The sequence below is a fragment of the Spermophilus citellus genome (genome assembly GCF_964194105.1).
Source record: "Spermophilus citellus genome assembly, chromosome: 13".
NCBI lineage: Eukaryota > Metazoa > Chordata > Mammalia > Rodentia > Sciuridae > Spermophilus > Spermophilus citellus.
This window is the reverse complement of record NC_138193.1, coordinates 26,673,887-26,698,324: the sequence shown is the minus strand read 5'-3', so window position 1 is coordinate 26,698,324 and position 24,438 is coordinate 26,673,887. Positions and strand designations below refer to the sequence as shown.

The following is a 24,438-nucleotide window of genomic DNA, read 5'->3' as shown; positions in this document are numbered from 1 at the left end:
TTTTGCCACTAAAGATACATGATACTCCCCCACCAGAAACACGTGAACCCTAATAACATAGAAGGACACAGCTGTATTGCTCAAAGGCCTGAGGCCCAGGGGTGTGCCTAAGGAGCCTGCACACTCAGAAAGAGGAACAACAAACTGTGGGGAATAATGGTTTCTAGGAGCCAGACACATTTATGTCATAGTACATACAATTATTAAAATAGTATACAACATGTCAGTTTTCAATAAATGTCACACAAATGTTGTTTTTAACACATAAGCATATTTTTAAAGAAATGTGTAGAATTTATGAGAAAATAAAATACACAGAAGAACATAAAAGACTCAATTACACACTCCATGCATAGATGACCAAACTCTTCAGTATCAAGATGACCATTTCCCCCAAATTAATCTAGAATAATATTCCATCAAAATTTCATCATGCTTTATTTTAATAAAAGAAGGGATCACAGCAAAAAGTTCTGTAATTCTTCTGGAAGGATAACTATGTATCCAATTAGCCAAGAAATCTCTGAACTACAATAGCAAAAGCAGCAGCTATCATTTCCTGACTCTAATGTATATGAGTGAACTATATTATTACAATAATAAGGACCCAAGAATCACAACACAGAACATTCCACAGATACATCAATATGTATATCAAAACCATTTGTATTGTTAAGTGCAACAGAAGGGCCTACACATCCAACCACATCAAGACATGTATTTAGGGCTGGGTTTATGGCTCAGTGGTTGAGCGCTTGCCTCGTATGCAGTGGGCACACTGGGTTCGATCTTCAACATCACATAAACATACAAATAAAATAAAAATATTGTGTCTATCTACAACTAAAAAAAAAAAGAAAGAAAGAAAGAAAGAAAAGAAAAAAAAAAGAAATGTACCCAGGTACTGATGTTCATGAGACACTCCAAGAACTTAGACAGCTGTGGGACCCTCACATCAGGCAGTTCTGAAACATGGGTCCAGGGCATAATAAGAACCCAGTGACATAAAGTCTACATGGGGGAAAGTCATCTTGACAAGGTGAGGAGGGACACATGCAAGTTTACACCACCTGAGGTTTTTTTGGTTTGGTTTTGATTTGTTTTGGTGCTGGGGATTAAACTCAGGGGCACTCAACCCCTGAGCCATATCCCAGCCCTTTTTTATATTTTATTTAGACACGGTCTCACTGAGTTGCTTATGGCCTTGCTAAGTTGCTGAGGTTGATGGATCTCAGGATGCTCCTGCCTCAGCCTCCTGAGCCACTGGGATTACAGACTGTTGTAACAGACTCGGGGCCACCAAGACCAACACCACATGAGTTTCATACAGATTCACATAAATGTTGTATCTCACATGGGAACATGTTTGTTAAGAGAAATGTGTAGGATTTATGAGAAACTAAAATATATAGAAGTCCATAAAAGACTCCATTACACATCCCATGCACCAGTAAAAAAAGTCATCATTACAGCAATGACCATTTCCCCCATACTTATCTATATTATCCCATCAAAACTGCTCTGCACATATATGAAAATATCACAGTGAATTTATCTATAAAGCAGTAGTTTAAAACTATAAATAAATAGAAGGAAGACCAGGAGAGGAGGGGGAATGGTGAGCAAGGAAGAGAGAGAAAGGGGGAAGTACCACTAAAATGGAGCAAATTAAACTCATGCTTGAATAATTACAGCAAATGAACCCCAACAGCATGTATGACTATAATGCACTAATAAAAAAAATCAGTTTGCTTTATTGTAATGGAATAAGGAACGAAAGAATAAGTTTCTATAATTTATCCACAAAGTTAAACACATGTTGGCTTAGCAGAGAAACCTTTTAATTATAAGAGCAAAAGAAGTAGCTATCATTACTAGATAGTGTATATCATGAAACTATAACACTACCATAATAATCAAGGATTCACAGTATAAAAAAAATCCATAGATGAATCCATATAATTGTTTTTGTCTTGTTGTTGTTTGTTTATTTGGTACTGAAAAACCAGCCTCTACCTCAAAGCAAAGCCTGTCCAAGGAAGGGACATGACCTTTGTCCTTGGGAAAACCCACAGAGCACTTCTAGGCACATTCCCACCCTGCTAAGTTGTTTATCTACAAATAACAGGAGAGATCTGCTGTGCCAGGTGTCCCTGACTCAGTCAGGCTAAGTGGGGCTCCATAGCAACCCCCTAGCAGCCACCAATCAGCATGAGACAGGGAAATACCTGGGATGCCAGATGACCCTCCCAGTAGTTTATGGTGGTTGATAACAAGTTGGGAAACCATGTAGTTCAGCACGTACACCCCTCTTGGCTTAAACCAATCAGTTCAAATGAATACCCCTATTGTACTGACCAATCACCCCTACCCAACTTGTTCCCACCAGTGAATGTGCTATCATGTTTTAGAGTTGTTATTTGATTTTCCCGTGGTGTGTGATGATTTGCTAAGAGATGCTATGATGTACGTGAAGTCCCTGCCTTCTCCAAAGAATGTATAAACTGCTGCAAACCCTGGGCTCAGGGCCTCTCAGTGTCACCAGTTGCTGTGTGCGCTCGGAGGACCGAGCTAGCTCGCAATAAACACCTCTTTGCTGTTTACATCGATCTTGGTCTATGGTGGTCTTTTGGAGGTCTCTGATTCGAGCATAACATAGGGGGCTCTTCCGGGATCCCCTAATAAGCCTACCCAGACACCCCGATCCAGAGGTGATGAAAACCTGGCCGGTAAGTAAAGGCATTGCCGATCTGTAAGTTTCTGTACTCTGGTTGCATGCAGGTTCTGGTTCTGTGTTATGTGGTTGGCAAAAGGTCCAGGTGGACGCACCGAAGGGCAGCCGACGGGGTTTGTGGGAGACATCCCCAGCCCCTTTCTGGGTTCTGAGTGGATTGCCTGTAGTAAAGTATTTTGTGAAGTATTTGGTAAAGTATTTTGTAGCTGACAGATCTGCGGTCTGCCTGAGCCTTTAGTTTCTGGGTAGCAATCCACGATGTGCTGCGAATTCTGTGGCCACGCTGTGAATTGTGTGTTTGTTTCTATTGTCCTGTCTGTCTCCACCCCAACACCCTGGCAAGAGAACTAATCTCCCAATCTGGGGTCGTCAGATCCAATCTGAGGGGGATGATCCCCCAATCCCTTTGTCTGAAGGGAAGGCCCCAGTTGGCTTGGGGCCAGCACCCACTTTTGGTTTTTTGACAATCTGAAAAGGGAATCTATGTCTTTGTGTGTCTTTTTGTCTGTGTCTGTGTTAAGTGTGATGGCATTGTTTTACTTTGGACAGATGCAGTGTCCCAAGTTCCAATCTGCCTTAGATGTGTGGAGGTAACTTTAGCTAAATTTTAGCCTAAGAATGTCCCTAGTATGCTTCTCCTGTAAGGGACCAAAAGTCAGTAGAACTGCCAGCTTTTCTGTTCTCAACTTTTACATCCTTTTTAGCTGTGTTTTAAAGAACTTTGATAAGCTTTACTCCCCTTTGTTAAGTGAGATTAGGGAAGCAATGTTTTCTTTTCTTACCATAGTTGGCTTGAGTGCACCCACTGCAGAGGGAAATGCCTGCTGGGGATCTAAGAACTTTGATATCTCACTTTTTCTTTTTCTCAAAACCCTGTCTTCATTATTGGCATTAATTGGCTTTGAGGACAGGAACCAAACTTTCAGTCACAAATTTTGGCACCCCAGAGGGGACTTTAGAGGAGTCCCCATTCTGCCTTCTTGGGGAAGCCTAGCCCTCAAACAACTGCAAGCAGAGGATTAACTTTTTGAGAGCTGACTGCTGGAAAGTTAGGAGATATGCCAGCGTGCCTGGGATCAGACCTAACCAAAGGAGCTAATCCTGTAAGTAAAAGGAGGGACTGAGGGACTCCCAGCAGCTGCTGAAGCCCCTTTTGCTTCGGGGAACCTCCCTCATTTCTTCCCTGCACTGTAAGGATTGCTCCATCTCTGTTTACTTAAAAAGAAAGGGACACTGAATGCAGTAAAGTCACCACACTGAGACCCTTGATTTTACATTTCTGGTTGCCCCTATGTGAGAACATCTGGTCCACTCATGGGGAAATCTATGGTGCCACTGATGTAGGAGTCGTAATGGGAGTTAGAAACCTGGGGAGATTTTTCTCTTATCTGGTCTGTTTTAAAGGTTATTATAGATTGTTTCTTGGGGATGATCTTGGCTAAATGTGTATCTAAAAGATGATTTTTTTATTGTAACAGTCTGGTATCTGAATGGGTTTTTGAAGCATTGCACAATCTTGCAGTTAAAAGTTGGGTATAGGTAATTGTTTAGTTTATGATTCCAGATAATTCATGCCAGAGAACTTAAATACTTAGGATAGAAAATTAAAGAACTCTACTTCCAAGTTGGCAAGTAACTCCCAATCATTTAGTTTTATTTTTTCATCAATTTTTGAACAGGGTAGCCTGAAAAGATTTCACTAGGTGTACCAGTGCATTAATTTGGACAAGGATAGTAAATTATGATATGGTATCTGTTCCCCTCAGTGTATAGGATTTAGGAAAGGAAAGTGTTGGATTGGGACGTTAGTCTAGCTTATTGAATGACATTGAATAGCAACAGTCTTGGGAATTTTCAAAACTTAATTTTGGATGTACATGGTAGTATGTGGTTCTTTTTTGAAATTTTTTTCAGGTAATTTAATGTAACTTAATACTACTTTAGGAATTTCAGAACAAAGGAAGTGGCTTAATGATCCTGAAGGAATTTCTTCTGATGGTAGCTTTTACATTATCAAGCAAGATCCTATTTTCAGTTTTGTGTGAGCAAGTTTTTCTAGTGTAGGAAGATGTAAAGGTATGAAATTTTGTGAATTGTATCTTAAACTTGTGTCATAATTTTCAACATCCAAACCTGAAAATTGTGACTTATGGTTAAAATGCCTTAGGCATGAGTCTTCTCCTCAGAATTCCAGTTTTTCTTGCTCCTTCCAGACCTCCGCCAGGACTTAAGTTAAAATGCAATAGAAGAAGCCTGCAAGCTCAGTAGGAGACAGATCTGAGGCCCAAGAGAAGAAAAAAAAAAAAAGTAAAGGTGTCTTTTACCGGAACTCAAACTAGACCAAACCAAAAAGTAAATTGTATGGCATTTACTAATTACTGGCCAGTCATTTTTTCTAGGACTCTTGCTTTTTCTTAGATTCTGTTTTTTTTTTTTTTTTTTTTGAGCTCATGATTTTGATCCTACAGACTTAAGTTAATGTGTTTCTGATCACTTCTATTTTTGATCAACTGTGGAGATTTTTTAAGCATTGCAATGGAGATTTCACCTGAGAAAAGCTACAAGGCCTTGTGTTATGTGTGCACACTTGTGTTATGTGTTGTATGTCTGTATGTGTGTATGTCCATATATCATGCAATAATATGACAATTGGCAGATATATGAGGAGCCTCATGAAATTAAAAAAATGGACCCAAATATCTTTGATTCACATGATTTAAATGGTTCAATTTAAATTGGGTAAATAGATGGAAGTAAAGATGTCTTTAAAATTAAACTTATAAGTTTTTCTAGGTGTTCAAAAAAACTAATAAATGTTGATGCCTATAAAATAATCTGCCAAAATTCAGAAATTTATAAGGATTATTTAAAAATGTGAACAGAAAAAGAGGTTAACAGATGGAAAAGAGAAATTAAAAGGTTTTAGGTATGGATTTAATAGAGGGAAAATGTGTTTCTGGATAAGAGAGTCTATGTGATTAAGTAAATAAGAGGGTTTAAGTAAGCGATAAAGAAGGTCTCTATAAATTTGTTATATGTGTAAGTTTTTTTTGAGCAAGTAATCTTAAAGAAATTAAAAATTATACAACTATAGTTAAACAACAACTGTTATTTCTCAATATTGTAATATGTTATTTCCTTAAAAGCTAAACTTGATTAATATAAAATCATCAATGTAATTGTGGTGCTATTAATGTGTTCATATTTTCCAGGTATACAAGTCTGTAAGGTAGAAGCTTTAAAAGAACATTATATCAAGCTGGGGTTCTAAAGTTGTATGGTAATTTTAGGCTTAAAAGAAAAACATGTTGGAGATTTATTTATATCATTTGTGTTGTATAACTAGACTTGTTATCAATAAGATATGTAAAGTTCTATGTTACTTTGTACACTGAGATACAATTTAAATGTATTTTTAAGTTAATGAGAACCTAATCTGTGTGAAGGTTGATATTATAAAACACAAAAGTACTTGCTATTTTTCTACAAAAGGTTAAAAGCTTTAAGCCTTTCTTTAATTCATGTTTTAGATGTGATATTATATTGTGTTAGGTAATATTCATGTGAACTTGAGCAACAATTTATGTAGACTTTGTAAAATGTTGTCTAAAAAGCAAATTTTAGCTGCAGAACTACAGTACTTAAGATTTATGAAGAGCCCCGCTTTACCTGAGATAAGGCTCTGTGTCCCATCTCACAACTGTAAAAATGACTACGAAGGAAGTAGGCCAGATTTCAGTACATTTAAAGTTGTGTCCAAAAGTTGGTTTTTGTCAAGATTACTTGGATCTCAAACAGGGGATATAATGTATAACTCTGCCAAAATTCAAGGTAGCTATTACATGAACTAAATATGTTTTTACTCTTGTTAATTTTATTTTGTAGTTTTCTTATAAATGGGCTAAAGATTGCCTGTTAATGTTTTGCAGAGGTACTGATTTAAGAACACACAACCTGGGTTGATTTAAGATAATGAGTTATCACCTACAGGATAGAGAGATAGACATTAAAGCCCAGTACTCTTAATATAAGGCTGTTGAAATTTATTTGCTGGATGTTTAAGATTAAGTTTTAAAATTAAAGTTAAATTAAAAGGGCCAAGAAAACCAATATTTGGCTCTTTCCCTCTGAGTCAGTCTGAATCTAGGGAACAGGGGACTTCTCTAAAGAGCTTTGCAACTCTGGGCCACATAACTTCCCGATCAGGGAGATTAATGAGACCACTGGAGAACGGAAAGCCAATCAGTGCATTTGCTATGAAGAGGAGGGTCATCAGAGAAGGGAGACATCCCTGATGCTTCCAAGGGAAGCCACATGGTCAAGCAAGGCCTGGACCCATCCTAGCACAAATGGCACTAGTGGAACTGAGAAGCTGCTGTAAAGTTCCCCCAGGACTCCCAGGGAAACTCAGCTGACTGTTAACAATAGATAGAAAAAAGTCAGTTTGACTTGCTTCATCTTAAACACCTAGCAAAGACAGTTAAAGCCAAAAACACAGCTATTTCTGGGCATTTTAAATAATAATAATAGTTAAATGTAACTTCCAAGAATAAGTAAAATGTAGGCTACAAAAGAGATTCTTAGGCAGGAATGCCTGATAACTATCAAAAGGAACTGCCAGAGTAGTTTTTAGTTTAAGGCCTACAGATATTTCTAACCTACACAGGTAGGCTTGGTGTTTGCTAGTAAGGTTATCCATCCCTAAGTAACAGAATTAAAGGTTTCTCTATTAGACACAGAGGTCATACTAGTAAAAGGATTTTGCAAGATCAGATTACATTAAATTATTAAACTGTATCTTAAGGGGAAGGACATCTGTAACCCTAAAAGTTAAATGTTATGTTTACAGTCCTGATAACTGGGGATGTTAAAGCCTGGTAAGGGAACTTCTGTACAGTGACATGATCCAGCTGCTGCAACATTTAGTCAGTACTCATGGTTTTTGTTTCTCTCATAGAAGCACCCATCCCCAGATGACAACCTGTTTTTCCCCAACCAGACTTCAAATGGAAATGACTTCTAAAAGGGAACTCACGTCCCCCACATTGTCGTCCCCCATGTCATCCCCCACATCGTCGAGCCCCCTCTTGTTCGACACCCCTTTTCAACTCTGAAGCAGCCAGAATGAGCCGTTGCCCCTTCTCCTTACAGCAATAAAGAGTTTCTAAAATTAGGGAGGAGTGAAGCCAGAAATAGATAGGCAGTGTAGATAGGTAAATCGAGTCAGGTTGGATCTAGGAACCCAATTTTGAGTGAGTCTGGGAAGTTGAAGACTGTCCCCTGAGGATTACTGTTTACCAAATAGGCCCCAACTGAGGGAACCATGATTGGTTCCCGTTTCCAGACAAAGGGGGGAATGAAAAACCAGCCTCTACCTCAGAGCAAAGCCTGTCCAAGGAAGGAACATCACCTTTGTCCTTGGAAACAACCCACTAGAGCACTCCTAGGCACAGTCCCACCCTGCTAAGTTGTTTATCTACAAATAACAGGAGAGATCTGCTGTGCCAGGTGTCCCTGACTCAGTCAGGCTAGGTGGGGATCCATAGCAACCCCCTAGCAGCCACCAATCAGCATGAGACAGGGAAATACCTGGGATGCCAGATGACCCTCCCAGAAGTTTATGGTGGTTGATAACGTGTTGGGAAACCATGTAGTTTAGCACGTACACCCCTCTTGGCTTAAACCAATCAGTTCAAATGAATCCCCCTCTTGTAGTAACCAATCACCCCTCCCCAACTTGTTCCCGCCAGTGAATGTGCTAATCATGTTTTAGAGTTGTTATTTGATTTTCCCGCAGTGTGTGATGATTTGCTAAGAGATGCTATGATGTATGTGGGGGTCCCTGCCTTCTCCAAAGAGTGTATAAAACTGCTGCAAATCCTGGGCTCGGGGCCCCTCAGCGTCACCAGTTGCTGTGTGAGAGCGGAGGTCCAAGCTAGCTCGAAATAAACACCTCTTTGCTGTTTACATCGATCTTGGTCTCTGGTGGTCTTTTGGGGGTCCTGAATTCAAGCATAACAGTACCACTAAAATGGAGCAAATTAAACTCATGCTTGAATAATTACAGCAAATGAACCCCAACAGCATGTATGACTATAATGAACAAATTTAAAAAATCAGCATGCTTTATTTGTAATGGAATAAGGAACGAAAGAATAAGTTTCTATATTTTATCCACAAAGCTAAACACATGTTGACTTAGCAGAGAAACCTTTTAATTATAAGAGCAAAAGAAATAGCTATCATTACTAGATAGTGTATATCATGAAACTATAACACTACCATAATAATCAAGGATTCACAGTATAAAAAAAATCCATAGATGAATCCATATAATTGTTTTTGTCTTGTTGTTTGTTTATTTGGTACCAGGGATTAAACCCAGGGGTGCTTAACCACCAAGCTTCATCCCATTTTTTCTGAAATTTTATGTAGAGATGTGGTCTCACTGAGTTGCTTAGAGTCTTGATAAGTTTTTGATGCTGGCTTTGAACTCCCAATCCTCCTGCCTCAGCCTTCAGGGCCTCTGGGATCACAGGTGTGCATCACCGAGCCCAGTTTATTGGCATCAGATCAATATTGGCATCAGATTCACCATTTTAGGTCAGGAGCCATTTTATCTAGAGGCTTTTAAATTCCATTTTGAGGCAACACTGCTTAGCTTCCCACAAGAACATGTGAGCTCTGAAGGATCCAACCCCACCCTGGCTTATGACCCAACCCCTAAACGGCTTAGAGAACTCCTCCTCCAGCTAAATCCTGCCCTGGGAGGGCTGAGGCTTTGCCTCCTGCTACTGACAATAAAGCTCTGGCTTGGGATTCCGGGGTGTGGCCTGGTGTTTGGACTTTGCCTGGACATTGCAAGTGTCCTTTCACGGCTGAAACGTGTACTCTTAAATCCACTAGAAAGGTCTGTATAAATCCGACCATATCTAGGCCAGTCTCAACAACTTAACTACACCCTGTCTCAAAATAAAAAATAGAAAGTACTCATGTAGCTCCAAAACAACCACTAGCAAAATTAAGCTTCTCTTCTTGTCAGCAAGATCGTTACAAAGAATGTCAGCAGTATTTTTCCTCCAGAGCGCTCTCTGTGGGTTGAGCTTGCTCTTTCTTGTAAAAGCCAAGTTTGCGGACAGATGTCATAGACTGTCTCAGGGAGCTTGCTGAACAGAGGCTTCGCTTTTGTTTCCCTTAGTAACAACCTGTGTCACCTACAAATATGGGATAAGGAGTAGCTGCCCTGTAACCACGCACTGACTATAAATCTCAGAGAATTTCCCTACCAGGGTCTCCGCATTGCTCCCTCTGGAGGCTGCGACTTAAGTAAACCTGCTGCCCGCGAATTCCTCAGGTGCCGCCCCCTCCTCCCTACATCAGAACCAGGGATGGAGTTCCTGGTAAAGCACCCTACGGAAGGAAGGTTGGGAAGGAGGGAGAAAAAGCAAGAAAGCCATCTAGCTCAGGAGGACGGCGGCAGCGAGGCCCAGAGCCATTGCTCCTCTCCTGCAAGAAAATCCCACTTGGAGAGACTTCTCCGACCGCCATCCCACCTGTCAATCACCACCCACCTGGGAAGACCGCGGCTGCTGACTCTGTAGGGCTAGCTGAGGGGTGCAGCAGGTTGGGAAGGAGCTCCGCTGCCGATAAGCTCCCGACCTAGCTGGCCAGGGGGACTGAGGGGGCGCTGCCAGGAGGAAGGCTCAGGCCGCGGATCCCGGAGTCCCCAGCAGCTCCTGGCCCCACCGCAGCCAGTCCCGCGGTTCCAACGACCTCCCTCCCCGGGCTCAAGAGGCCCCGCCCCACTCACCATTTCCTGGCGCTCGGGAGCCAGGCGGCCACCAGGGATCTTCAGCACCTGCAGGGCAAAGCCAGCGGGACCCCAGGGCTGGCGACGGAAGCCGAAATCGCGAGAAGCGCGGCTCAGAAGGAAAGGGCACGGCCAGACGCGGAAGCCGCCCGGGCTATGCCGGGATTGGACGGTTCTCCCTGAGTGCTCTTTCCACTGCACAGGGCTGCAGACCCGCCCCGCAGGCTGAACCCAGAGAGCCTTCTTTCTGAGTGACAGTAGATGACATCCAACCTAGGAATCAGTGAGGCCAGAATGACAGGTTCCTGGCGTCAGCTTTTACTTTCCTCCTGAGGTCTGTGAATTGAACAAGAGGGCCTCAGACTACAGCTAATCGAAGGCAAAGTTTCCTCTTAAAAGAGTGATCTAGCAGGGCCAGAGGACGTGTGCGATGAACCTCGCATACAAGGTGACTTCACCTTATGAATTATATGTCTGCATTGTATTCACTGGAAATAATATAATAATATAATGACAATCACTTTGCAATTTCACTTAACTTTCCTGCTCTCTCACCCTGTGAGTCTGCAGATTGGCCTGGGAAGCAATCCCCTAAGGCAGCAATGGCCAATGAAAATCCTATGTGAATCACAAGGGTCATTTAAATTTTCCTAATATTCACATTAAAAATTAAAACAGGTGAAATTGATTGTAACGACATAAACCAATATATCCTGAATATTATCCAAATTATTATCATTGTGCTAATGTAACCCCAAAAGAATGTTAGCAGGATTTCTTCTTTTTTTTTTTTTCTTTCAGAGAGCTCACTATGGTTTGAAGCTTCATCTTTCTTGTAAATGCCAGGTTTGCAGACTGTTGTAACAGGCTCTGTCTCAAGAGAGCTTTCTGTAAAAACGTTATTATTTGTTTTCCTTGGAAAAACCTGTCTGTCCCAAAAATTTGGGACAAAGACTCTCTGCTATGTAACCACCCACTGTTACGTAAACACTCACTGAAGATGAATCTCAAAGGATTTATCAACCCTGGATCAGAGATTATCCAGCCTTAGTTCCTCTGGACCACTAAAGCTAATCAATCTGCATTGTGCAAATTCCTTGAGACTCAGACCTCATCTGTCCTGCATCAGTGTGACCCATATGAAATCATCAATGAAGCATATGTAGTTTAGGAAGTATATCCCCAAACTCACTGGACTTAAAGCCTCCAGCATATCTCATTTTGTAGCAAACACATTCAAGATTTGACAGCTATAGGTGCCCTGTCCTCTGAAATGTGAAGGGCCTGGTTACCTGTTTTTTTTATGACAGAGATGAGGGACACAGTTTCTTATTAATAATTCTCCTCCAACCCAACCTACCAGGAGACAGTGCCCTGAGTGAGGACAGGGAAGTGCCATAGTAGGTCACTCTTTCCCACTGGAAGGTGGCCACAGGTCCATTCCCATTGCAGCTATCAGAGAGCAAACAAAGGAAAATGGGGTCCTAGGAGGTGGGGGACACATGTCTTCAGATCTGTCCACAGACTTGACTCTATTGTTTCAAACATGAAATGAATACTTCTTATTTGACAATTTGGCCTTAGACCTAATGGCCAGGCTATGATGTCTGTTTCATGCTGTGGCCAAAGCCCCATGGCTAATTAGCAGCTGGACTGGGACTCAGCATGAGCTGTACCTTATTCCAAAGCCAAAACCCCTCCACCAGACCAAAGGACTCATGCAACATTGCTTATTCTCAAAAAACTTGGAAAGTGACAAATATTTAAAAAAAAAAACAGCACTTGTGATTATATGTATATGAAACACAGTACTATGTGTTACACATCATAGCACAGATGGAACCTTCTTATATACTGAGTCATCATGAGACTCCAATTCCAGGATCCAGGAAAACTTGGTTCAGTTTACATCAAGGGCAAACACCAGCTAGAATTAATCTCAACTCCCCTTTGCAAATAAAAATATAGGCTGATTTTGAAAATGTGGTAGGTTTATGAATTATGGAACAGGCTGCTCTAGAGAGATGTAAAAGACTACCAAGTCCTATGATTTCAAACACAGATGGACATGGGCTATACAGAAATGCAGGAAAAAAAAAAACTTCTTTATTGTAGGCATAGAATCAGAGGAGGGCAAGGGGACCTGTGATTATTGGCAGTGCCATGAATCATCTGATATAGGAATCTGGAGTTCAGACCAGGAAGATTCAACATGTTGTATTTGGGCGTGTGGATGGCATTAGTCCCTATTAAGAAAAGGTTATAGTAAACTTGCAAAAGAAAACTGGTATGAGTGGCAGATAGTGGTGAAACAATTATTATCTGCAAGGTGTCTTCCAGGGTTTTGTCCGTGATGGAGCTACAGCACATATGTGTTTTATAGCCTCCATGAGGATCTTCATCCGACTGAGTCCTCCAAAAACATCCCCAATACAGGGAAAACGTAGGCTTCTACATGTCAAATGGCTTCTTGGCAGTATGCATCCCAATTGGGAACTGCCCAGACAGGACTGTATGAAATTCCTTCAAACCTGCTCCTGTAGGGAGAAAACCTCTCTCCTCCATAGTTAGAAGTGAGCACCTAGAGAAAACATTCCAGGAGAACCTTTGTCTTAAGAGGCACAGTTGCTTGTCCTTTTATGTTATGGGAGGTCTTCAGAGACAGAGCTGTCACCCCAGGTTCCTCCTAGCGGCAGATGCTTGGAGACTACAGGTGCAACAGAGTACATTACAGGGTCCAGAATCTGACTCGGTTAAGAACAAACCTAAATGACTGAGAATTAACTGAAAGATGACTCAAGCTGATCAGCTGGGAAATTGGAAATGAATGGAACAGTGTGATTTTATTTGCCACATGGACAAGAGATTGGCCAAAAGTAAAAAGGAGGCCAAAGCCCAGGGATTTCTGCCTGCAGAGAAGCAGGTACAGTCAGAGATTTCTGGTGGCAATGTAAGAGCTGCAGCTTCAATGTGACCATGCTCTGCCTGTAGCTACTGCAATGTTACATGTGCATATTCTTTCACTCAGTATTCCCTTTCTTCAGATTCTACCCTCATTAGGAAACCAGTTTACGTTTTCAGGTGAATTGTGTCCCCTCCCTAAATCTCATGTTGATGTTCTAACCACCCAGTGCCTCAGACTGTGACTGTTTGCACATATGATTCTTAAAGACATAATCAATGTTTATCTAGTTATTTGGTGTGGGGCCTAATCTAATTAAATCCATTTGTCCCACTTATAAGAAGTGACAATAAGGACACAAAGGAGCATAGAAATAATGTTGTGCAAATGTAGAGACAGAAGATGGTGATACATGTCAGAGTGGGTCTCAAAAGAAATTATTCCAGGTCTGGGGTTGTAGCTCAGTAGTAGAGTGCTCGCCTAGCATATGCAAGGCCTTGGTTCGATTTTCAGCAGCAGATAAAAAATAAAAGTAGGGGCTGGGGTTGTTGCTCAGTGGTAGAGTGCTCGCCTAGCTGTGCGAGGTCCTGGGTTCGACCCTCAGCACCACATAAAAATAAATAAACAAAATAATTTTTTTAAATAAATAAAAATAAAAGTATTGTGTCCAACTACAGCTAAAAAAGTTAATATTAAAAAAAAGAAAATCATTCCAGCAAGCACAGTGATGAGTAGCCTCTGGAATTAGAAATTACCAAAGTAATTACTGTCCTTAAGCCCACCATTGTGGTAGTGTCTTATGGCAGCCTTATGAAATGGAGGCAGCCCACTAGGACACACATACTGTCCCTGCAGCACGGCTGACTGAAGATGCAACTGGATCACATCACCTTCCTCCAGCACTGAAAGGCTGAACTGCTGCAAGAAATGGCTTTTCTTACTGGAGTATTCTGAAGGCAGGTGAGGAATCAGCTCCTTACCCGGTGGGAACATAGTAATGTGATTTGTGATACATCACAGTTCCAAAAACCATGCAGCAGAGTTTGACTCCCTTTGTTTGTGTAACCCTCAGTCCTCCTCATGGAAACACTTTCCTGGTAAGGCTACTAGTTTTTAGGTCTTATAGAAGGACTAGAAGCATAGAGGAGTCAACCGCTACATGAGCTACCTGGGGCCAGAAACTGAAGCAAAAACTAGTAACAGTAAAATAAAATTTAAAAAATACCCAATGCCCAGTACAAATTGAAAATGATGCCAAATGCTTTCTTTGTTATTTCTACAAGTGTGTGATCTGGAGATTTATACCTACTATACTGCCAGGGGTAGTAAATACAGTCCAGATTCCTTTTGGAATGAAAATGCAGGTCATTTAAGTGGTAAAGTGCTCAAACAGAATATAGAGAAGTCCTCATACCTGAGTATTATAACTTGCCCTATCCTGGCCATCTCAACTACCTGCCTGTGGAAACCCTTCTCCAGAGGGGGTCATCTAACCTCAGTCCAAAGTTATTATTGTTGGTTATGTGGTGCACCTGATCTTTTCTCAAGTAGACACAGTTAAAAATGGCTCCCTGATGATCTGCATGGCACTGTGCAAACAGATCACCTGACATTCAGTACAACATATAACACTGATGACTCTGGCTGGCCCCAGAGGAAACACTTCCATTGAAAAATTCTATTCCCAGATCAGGAATTTACAAATATACATATAGACCTCCATCTAGGGGTAACACCAGAATAAGAACCCTGTATAAATACCTGAGTAGAAAAATTACTATCCAATGCCTAAATATCCACCCTGGCCAGCCATGCCCAGTGGTAGTAATATGAAAGACCACTAGAGTTCCAGCATCTGGTAATCTCCTCCTGTCATTGCAGGTCCCCTGCAATTCCCCTCTCCCCCACACATATACACACACACATACACACACACACACACACACACACACACACACACACACACATAAGGGGAAGGACAAGGACTTCTCAGGTGTGACCACAGAAGGGGTTTTTCTGGATTGGTCTTCTCTGGCCCACCCTCTTTTATCTGTGGGTGCTTCCTGATCGATGGCCATAGGGTCTGGTGTTTGGCCTTGTCAACATCTACAAATGCTCCCATTCTGGACATTTTTGTGGCTACAACCTTGGAAGTTTTGGACACATGAAGAAAACAGCTTGCTCTCTTGAGCATCTTCCTTCATGGGAGCTGGATAAGGGACTGTGTCTAGAATGTGTGTCTGGTTAAAAGAGTTCTAAGTTCTGTTGGGTTCTAATGCCAAAAGCTTGAGGTCACTTCTTCACAATTTAGTTCAGTGAGCCTCTTCCTATAATTAGGACTCCCCAAGTACTCTTTGGGGTACTGACTTTTTAATCTTCTCAACTGTATAAAAGTATGCAAACACAGATGGCCTTTCAACCTCTTTGGGCAGTCATAAATGCAGCCAAGGGCCTTAGTGGACAGATTTGGCTTCAGAATTTACATTTTATTACCATTCCTGTGATCCTAGAGAAGTGATCATGATTTTTCAGGCTTTCCCCCCACACACAATGGGGATCACATTGGCATCTACTTCCTGGGGAGATCACAAAGCATAAATAAAATAAACCCTTTCAATTCACAATTTGGTGTCAACCATAGAAAATCCTGAAACTTGGAGAGGTGAGAATCACAATGGGTGAATACGGGGTGATGGCCAGCATCTTGTTGGGGGTTCTTCTTCCAGCTGAGGAGGTTGTAATCCACCTGAGAAATTAAAGTCTAGAATAATTAGTAAAGAACAAAAGACTATTTTCAAAAGTGGAACTGCTGATAGTTTTAGTTCACACAGGTGCTGGAGCTAGACAAAGAAAATGGTTCCAGAGGTTTATTTAAGGGGGTGAATCAGAGGCAGGGATAAAGTTGCCAGGGTAAAGTCTTGCTTCATGATGTCTTGCAGTCAGCAGGTTGATTGGCATCTTGTCAGGTCACACCCATCTCAGGTGCTGTGTGGGATATGGCAGAGTGGAATAGGAACTGCACAATGTCTCTAGGCAGTCCTATACAGAGGAAATGTCCACTGGACGTTCCCAGACACCAGATGTTCCTATCCACTCAGCTGCAATGCCAACAAAGTCCATATGCAGCTCATGGATGGCTCACGACAGGTGAGAAACACCAGAGACTAACCTCTAGAGGTCTGAGTTCTAGCAGATCTTGTGCAGGTCCTCCTCCTCTGGGACTCACTGCATTCTGCATCAGCAAGATACTTGTTGAAATCAAATGAAGCTCACATTCAATTATCTTCTGACAATAAACCCTGCCCTGTTATCTTGCTATGTTTAGAATTAGATGGATGTGTGGCCCAGCTCACACAGTGGGTCCCAACACTAGGCAGTTAGTGACTCGATTCTTAACAATAATGTGCAATAGAATCGAAGGGATGCTGCTTCTCTACCAGAAAATACAGTTCACTGCAACACAGTCCCCTAGGCTACGTAGCTTAAGAATAACATCAGTTTACTCTCAACATGGAGGGGGTCCAGTAATAAATATTTCTCTTTCAAGAGACTCACATTAATCTGAAGGATTTATAGGGAACTTAGTCTTGATTTCCCCATAAAATCAGAGTGCAGGGGCTAAAAAATAAATATTTAAAAAAAATCAGAGTGCAGTGTATTCTCAATGAAAAAACAAGGTCAACACATTCTAAGAAAAAGTCATCCAGTTAAAACACCCAGCTCATATGGGAAGAAACCGAAACTCTATCTTCTCTTATTCTTTTTTACACAGGGTAGATGGACTTATCTTAGTTTTAGGTAGAAAGAATATAAAATACTACCCTGTCTTCCTTAGATCCCTAAAAACCTTTTAGATGTCACTGCCCCATGGATGGCATACCTACAAGCTGAATTTTCCCACTAGTTACTCCCTTATTGTCTTCTCTCTCTCTGTCCCCAACATCAGGGTGCCAACCTTAGAAGTTGTGCATGTGTTATGTACACACACGTATGTGTACATGCACATGTATGTATGTGTGTATGCACTCCTTACTCATAGGTGAGTAAGGAGTGGAAAATTGCTCATGTGAAGAAATACAGTGTATTCTCAATGAAAAAACAAGGTCAACACAACATGAGGAATAGATTTCCAGGATGACAGGTGATATCATTCCAAAATAAACATTATGGGAGGGAACAGCACCCTACTGAAAGCTGTTGTCCTGTTTCTAGACCAGTCCCTTTTTATGTCTGGGCCTCAGTTTCTGATAATACAATGAGGGGTTTGATGTGAACCAGCATATCTACATACTGAATGAGGACATAGTTTTGGGCTCCATAAATACTGTATGATGTGCCAACTTGGGCCAGGCAGGCACGTGCAGGTTTACCAGCCTTCTCACATGGCTTTTGCTTGATGGACGTGAGTTTTGGAATACCCAGGTCTCTGACAGCACCATACACTTTTGCACAAGCACAAAGGTCTTGGCCTTAGGGCAATCCCTATGCATTTACCCCACATCCAGACTCCTCCTTCTGTGAATAAGAAGAGATGATTGAGGGTTGGGGGAATGGACAAGTATCTGATCAAGTATCTGACAAGTATCTGATCAGCCATTTCACAGAACAACACAAAATTGCCCCCATGTATATGAGAAGCTGCTCCACACCATTAATAATTATATTAAATTAAAACTGCAATACAGAGCTGGAGGTTTAGCTCATTTAAAAGAAAGACCACATTATGATACAAATATGCAATGGCTTAAAACCACTGATGGGAGTTGTAAGAATGTAGAGCAACTGGAATCTTGCACACGCTGCTGTGCATGCAAATGGGTACAACCACTTCCAAAACTTCCGAGGTGGCCTCTCTTGAGATGGAAGTAGACTGTAGCTGATGCTCAGAGATCCTGCTCTAAGACATACACCCAGTGGAAATGCCGACCTGTGTTCACCATGTGAAAGAATGTTCACAGCAACATTATGTACAATCTGGAAACCATTTGAATATGTATCAATAATGAAAGGATAAATAATATGGTCTAGATTACTTTTAAGTGGGATTTCAAACAGAAATTAACAAAAAACATTACCAAAAAATATGTAATAAACTTGTGATTCTCATCGTGGACCTCATTGAAGCATGTTACAGGATTGGGGTCCAGATATCCTACATCCCAGGCCACCAGTCACCTCCACAGGGAGTACATGGCATAGGATCCTTTTATCCTGGCTTGACCCATTAAATTTTATCAATTTTTGCCTGATTATTTGTGAAATTGCAGGAAGAATAGTGAATTGACCACATAATAATCTCTGTTCTTTTAAAAGCCTCTTGTGGCTAGATAGCCATACAGACTCAAGTTTAACATTCTCTAAAAAACCTGTAAACAATTTAAATATGACATGTCATTGAGCACATTGGTAATATAACTAAGGTTTCAAATTGTATTCTGTTATGAGGAGAAACACATGCTTTTGGATTTATATAAATCAATGCATACCCCTAAAATAATAATTATAAAAAAATTTTAAATCTTAGATGGGTCAAGGAGGAAGTGAAGGTAAGTTTTTGTTCATAAAAGCATACCTATTAGAAGAGCTTTCTTTGGTATAAATTACTCAATGCAAGCTAACTTTATAAAGAGAAGGGGTTTCCTTTGCTCACAGTTCTGAAGATTCCACAGCATGGCACCTGGACACCTCAGTTCTGCTAAGGGCTCTCTTGGTGCATCCCATCATGGTGGGGGGCAACGGAAGAAAACATAGGGGATTCAGAGGCCCCACTGCTGTTCAGGAAGTCAGGAAGACTGAGATTTCATACCAACTCTCTCATGAACACTTACCGAGGTGAGAAAGGAAAAACAACTGCAGAAAGGAAAACCAGCTGTGGAGAAAAGCAGATGGCTACAGAAGAGAGAAATCTCCAGCCTCATAGGCTCTGGGCAAAAGCAGCAGATAAGTTCTGGTTAAAAAGGCCAAAGACCCTGGGCTCCCCAGGCTGCACTACAGCCGCACCACAAGCACAGGGCTCATACCCATGTGGAGATACATAGGAGCCACCTGTTCGGCCTCAGAGCCCAGGTCCAACCACCCAGGCGCTGACTGTCACTTAAGGCCAGGGTGGCTGAGGACAAACAGGGCCTTCAGTGCAAGCTCCTCCACCATGTGTGTACTGAACCTCAGCTTATTCCTGAAAGAGATGGCTCTGAATGGGGTCCTGCCATCTGCCCACAGAGCTTAGCAGGTACAATGGCCTCCTGGAGTCCACATGTATGCACACACCTGCTTCAGGCCCTCCTGTTTTCTGCAAAAGGAGGCTTCTAAACATCTCTGTATGGACTAGGTTTGGTTGTGCACACTTGTAATCCCAGGGACTTAGGAGGGCGAAGCAAGAGGATTGAAAGTTTGAGGCCAGTCTCAGCCAGATTAGCAAGAAAGACCCTAAGCAGTTTATTGAGGCTTTAAACATAGGGAGACTCTGTGTCAAAAATAAAACTTAAAAATGGTTAAGTGGTTAAGGGACCATGGGCTCGATCCCTGGTATTAAAAAAAAAAATCTTGAGGCTGTGGTCATGCCTCAGTGGTGGAGAGCTAGCCTAGCATGTGTGAGGCACTGGGCTGGGCTTTATTCTCAGCAATGTATGTAAATAAATTAAATAAAGGTCCATTGACCAAAAACAAAAACAACTCTGTATGGTCAGTGTGATCTTCATTAGACATAGAGAAAAAGCTTTGAAGGGTGGAGGGGGCAAAATGACATAAACCCCTCAAAGCCAATTGATAGTGTCTTTAAGATAATGCCTGGAAGAACAGACACTAAACCCAGCTTGTGTTGGGTTGGCTGCCCCCACAAAGAGGTCATCAAGGGAGCCTAAAGACAGCATGGGCAGGGCCTCCCTCCATTTAAAACATGCCCACAGTAAGAATAGGCCCAGCAGGGTACAATTGACAGTGGGGACTCTTCTGAAGTTGATGACATTGTGATAATAACAGGGAATGAAAAACCAGCCTCTATCTCAGAGCAAAGCCTGTCCAAGGAAGGGACATGGCCTTTGTCCTTGGAAAAACCCACAGAGCACTCCTAAGCACATTCCCACCCTGCTAAGTTGTTTATCTACAAATAACAGGAGAGATCTGCTGTGCCAGGTGTCCCTGACTCAGTCAGGCTAGGTGGAGATCCATAGCAACCCCCCTAGCAGCCACCAATCAGCATGGGACAGGGAAATACCTGGGATGCCAGATGACCCTCCCAGTAGTTTATGGTGGTTGATAACATGTTGGGAAACCATGTAGTTCAGCACATACACCCCTCTTGGCTTAAACCAATCAGTTAAAATGAATACCCCTTTTGTTCTGACCAATCACCCCTACCCAACTTGTTCCCGCCAGTGAATGTGCTAATCATGTTTTAGAGTTGTTATCTGATTTTCCCGTGGTGTGTGATGATTTGCTATGATGTATGTGAAGTCCCTGCCCTCTCCAAAGAATGTATAAAACTGCTGCAAACCCTGGGCTCGGGGCCTCTCAGTGTCACCAGTTGCTGTGTGCACACGGAGGACCGAGCTAGCTCGCAATAAACACCTCTTTGCTGCTTACATCGATCTTGGGTCAGTCTCTGGTGGTCTTTGGGGGTCCCGAATTCGAGCATAACAGGACCAATCAGTCTCAACCAGACCCTGTGCTCCAACTCCTAGAATGCTACCAGGGAAATGAAGAGTAAGGCAGAGCTTTTGTACATGTCAGGTTGTCCAATGCAGCTCCTGGTTGAGATCTGCTGTGTAAATTAAGTTCTCAGGTGAACTCATCACCCAAATAAGTCATAACTCCACTTGCAAGTGCCACCAGAATATGCACTGATTCAGTCTCTACTCTTGCCATCCAGGAAAGGAAACAGCCAGCTCTTCTGGAGTTCAGATAAAAAGTGAGTAAGGCTGTGTGGGCCAAAGGGACAATGAGGAGGAGGATCAATGTCATCACCAATACAATGCTGTTTAAGGAGGAGGTCACCTGCCCTGGAAGAAACAGTACCCCCTTAACAGAAGTGCTGATAGGGATCCAGCCTCTTGTAGACAAATTCTTTTACAGGATGGAATTGGCTTTGCTGCAATACTCCAGCCCTGCTAGTTCAAAACAAAAACAAGACCTCACACTGATGAATACTAATTTGTGCAATAAGGGTCTTGTTGATAAAACTAACATTGTTTATAATATTCAGCCCACAGGTTCTAATTCATACACTCTGATAATTGCAGGGCCAGGTAACTATGGTGGTTCAAAGCACTACATTGAAGAGATGAATTGTTTGCATTCCATTAAAAAAAAATTCTAATTATGGTTTGCTTTTGAGTGACAAGACTTCAATATGAAAATAACACATCCAGTACTTCCAGACTGCGTCATGTCAGGGATCTAAAATCTCTTCTATATTCTTATATATTATAATAAGTGTCTAACATAAGTGTTAGCTGTGAGGGTTACATCTGGATAAAGGATTCCTTTTGCATTATGTGGATGACCTGTTTAGAGCCAACCCCAACCAAGAACACTGCCTCTCAAATATTACTCCTGCACTAAAGCAACCCACCTCATGTGGATATAAGGTGTCCACCAAAAAGGCTCAGTTTTGTAAAATAGTCACCTATCTGGAATTCCAGATGAGCCTGAATTTTAATGTCAGATTGAAAGCAGGCTTTTGCCATCTGTCCCAGCTGGCGACCTAATGCTGGGTTCACAAAATCTGACTATTCCAATAACTCAAGAAAATGACAAGGAAATCATGCAACCACACAGAAATGCCATTTTCAATATTCTGGAGATGGCTCTGCAACCTTAAAGTTCTGTGGAAAGAGAACAAGCCACTGAATTCTTTATTCTTACATAGGGAACACACAAGGGGAGGTTCCATGGAACATTCTATCCCAAAAAGGGCAAAGGAATAGGATTACAAAGGATCAGGTAAGTGTAGCTCAACCCCTGAAGGTGACGCCTACACCTGGAGCCATGCACGCCTTGCTACCCGAGCTGGGGTAACACCCAAGTTACAGTGAGGCCTGGCACCAAAGGCAATAATTGATCAGTGTGCTGGGGCATCAGGATTGCATCCAGGGCAGCTCCCAACATCCTCCCCTTTTCTTAATATTAAAAAAAAAAGGCAACTGGGGAATTATATCTTCCAGTTACTGGATTCTTGGTCCAAGGTCATCATGATCTATTATTGAAACACAAAAGGAATTAGTAGAAAACATCATTTCAATAACATAACCAACTTGGAAGATTCAGGTAATTATTGTTACTCTGCCAAACACTCATCAGAAGATTCTTAATCTTTTCCCAATTTTACTGGGAAGCATTGTGTTTGGCCTAGTGACATAGACATATTTATTTGGCATGGCATTTAAGCCTTTCCATAAACCATAGAGCAGAGGGCTCATTCACATTATTCATCACTGTGTCTTCTACAGCATTTTAACTTAGTTCCAATCCTTCCATCAGCACTTATCTGACCATGAAGGATCTTGGAAGTAATTTAAGTCAAATTATTAAGAAAATCTATGTTGTAAGTTTTAAAACATAGCCATGAAGACTGTATTGTAGGAACAATGAATAATATTTTGAGTAGTCATTTCAAGGATCATAAGATCAAGAGCTTGCCTAGGTCTGGTTAATTGACATGAACCTGTTTCAAGGCCTGAATGTTAACTTCAGCATGCTATCTGGCAATAGGACAAAGGAACATTGATGAAGGATCAATGTCCTTTTCCTCTACTATAACTAGTGATAAAATTAGGTAAGTTGTCACAGGATATTTAATCATCCTTTCTCTCACTTCTCACATTTAAGAAGTCTTCTAGGTCTGTCAGTAATGTAAATACTCTGAAGGCAAAAGTCAAACATCAAACATCCTTTTGGGTGCCATCTCACTGCGGGTTAAGGTTTCTAGGAGTCATTGCAACCTTCTGCAATTGTACTTGTCCATTCTAGGAGACCAGCCTAAAATATATCCACCATTTCTAGATATTTTATGTTGTACTTGCAAAACATTTGCACAATCTATCAATTTAGGAAAGATGCCAATTTCTATTATAGAATGATTAGGGCAATAATGCATTGGTGGATATTTTATGTAAATAACTGACCTGTATAGGAAAGTTCCATTTCAACAACCTCTCTATTTTGACAATTGTCCAGATACATAGTCTTAATTTTTAAGGACCAGCATAATTGGCTGGTTGAGGTTTCTCATATGCTGTCTTTTTCTCAAAAGATACTCCCAGACAACCTGTTTACCATAGGATCAACATATAGGGATAACTGACCATTACAGTCAGTATGATTAATCTAGTTACATGGGTAGAAGGTATATTAAAGGTGGACCTGAGAAATGGATCCATAGAACTTTGTTCATAATTTTTACTTACCTGACAAGCCTGTAAAGCGGCATGGCTGTAAACTCTGCAGTTGGGAGATTTACCTTCCTGTGTTTTCAACATTTCCTTGATGACCGATTTAAACTCCATCTTTGAAATCTAATTTAATTTACTGAATCATGTTCAGCAGCAGTAAGACTCTCAATATTACAATTTAAGAAAAATTTTTAAAATATTTTGTAAGATGTATTATGTGCCTGTGGGTCCTGTTTCCCCCTGTTTTACTATATTAACATCGAGTGAAAGGCTGGCATAAATTATAATATCATTAGTTTAAATTATTGACAATAGTACAAGTATTTAAATGATTAGAAAAGATTTATTATCTCTAGCTGGTCATGAGACTTGGCAAAAGTCATTTAAAGGGATCATGATAAATGAAAATTTAGCCTTTATTAAATGTATGACTTGATTTTGACTTTAACAGAATTACCAAAAATAAAGAATACAATAATTTGTATATAAAAATTTGTAGTTTGAAATTAGCTCTAGATTAACTTAAATAATTATCTTAATTTGGAATGAAGTGAGAAACAGACTTTTTAACTTAGGAATGGTGGCTTTTACTAGGGGCAATGAG

At 41.2% G+C, this 24,438-nt stretch overlaps 1 protein-coding gene across 1 annotated transcript in view; it reads right to left on the bottom strand.

Moving 5' to 3' along the window:
• LOC308632536 (uncharacterized protein) overlaps positions 1–10,707 on the bottom strand; it is a 60,498-nt gene extending 49,791 nt beyond the window's left edge. The window contains exon 1 of the mRNA XM_081264692.1: positions 10,545–10,707. Coding sequence (XP_081120818.1) covers positions 10,545–10,547 — 3 coding nt within the window. The 5' untranslated portion in view covers positions 10,548–10,707. The remainder of the gene's footprint in view (positions 1–10,544) is intronic.
• Between the last annotated feature and the right edge of the window lie 13,731 nt (positions 10,708–24,438).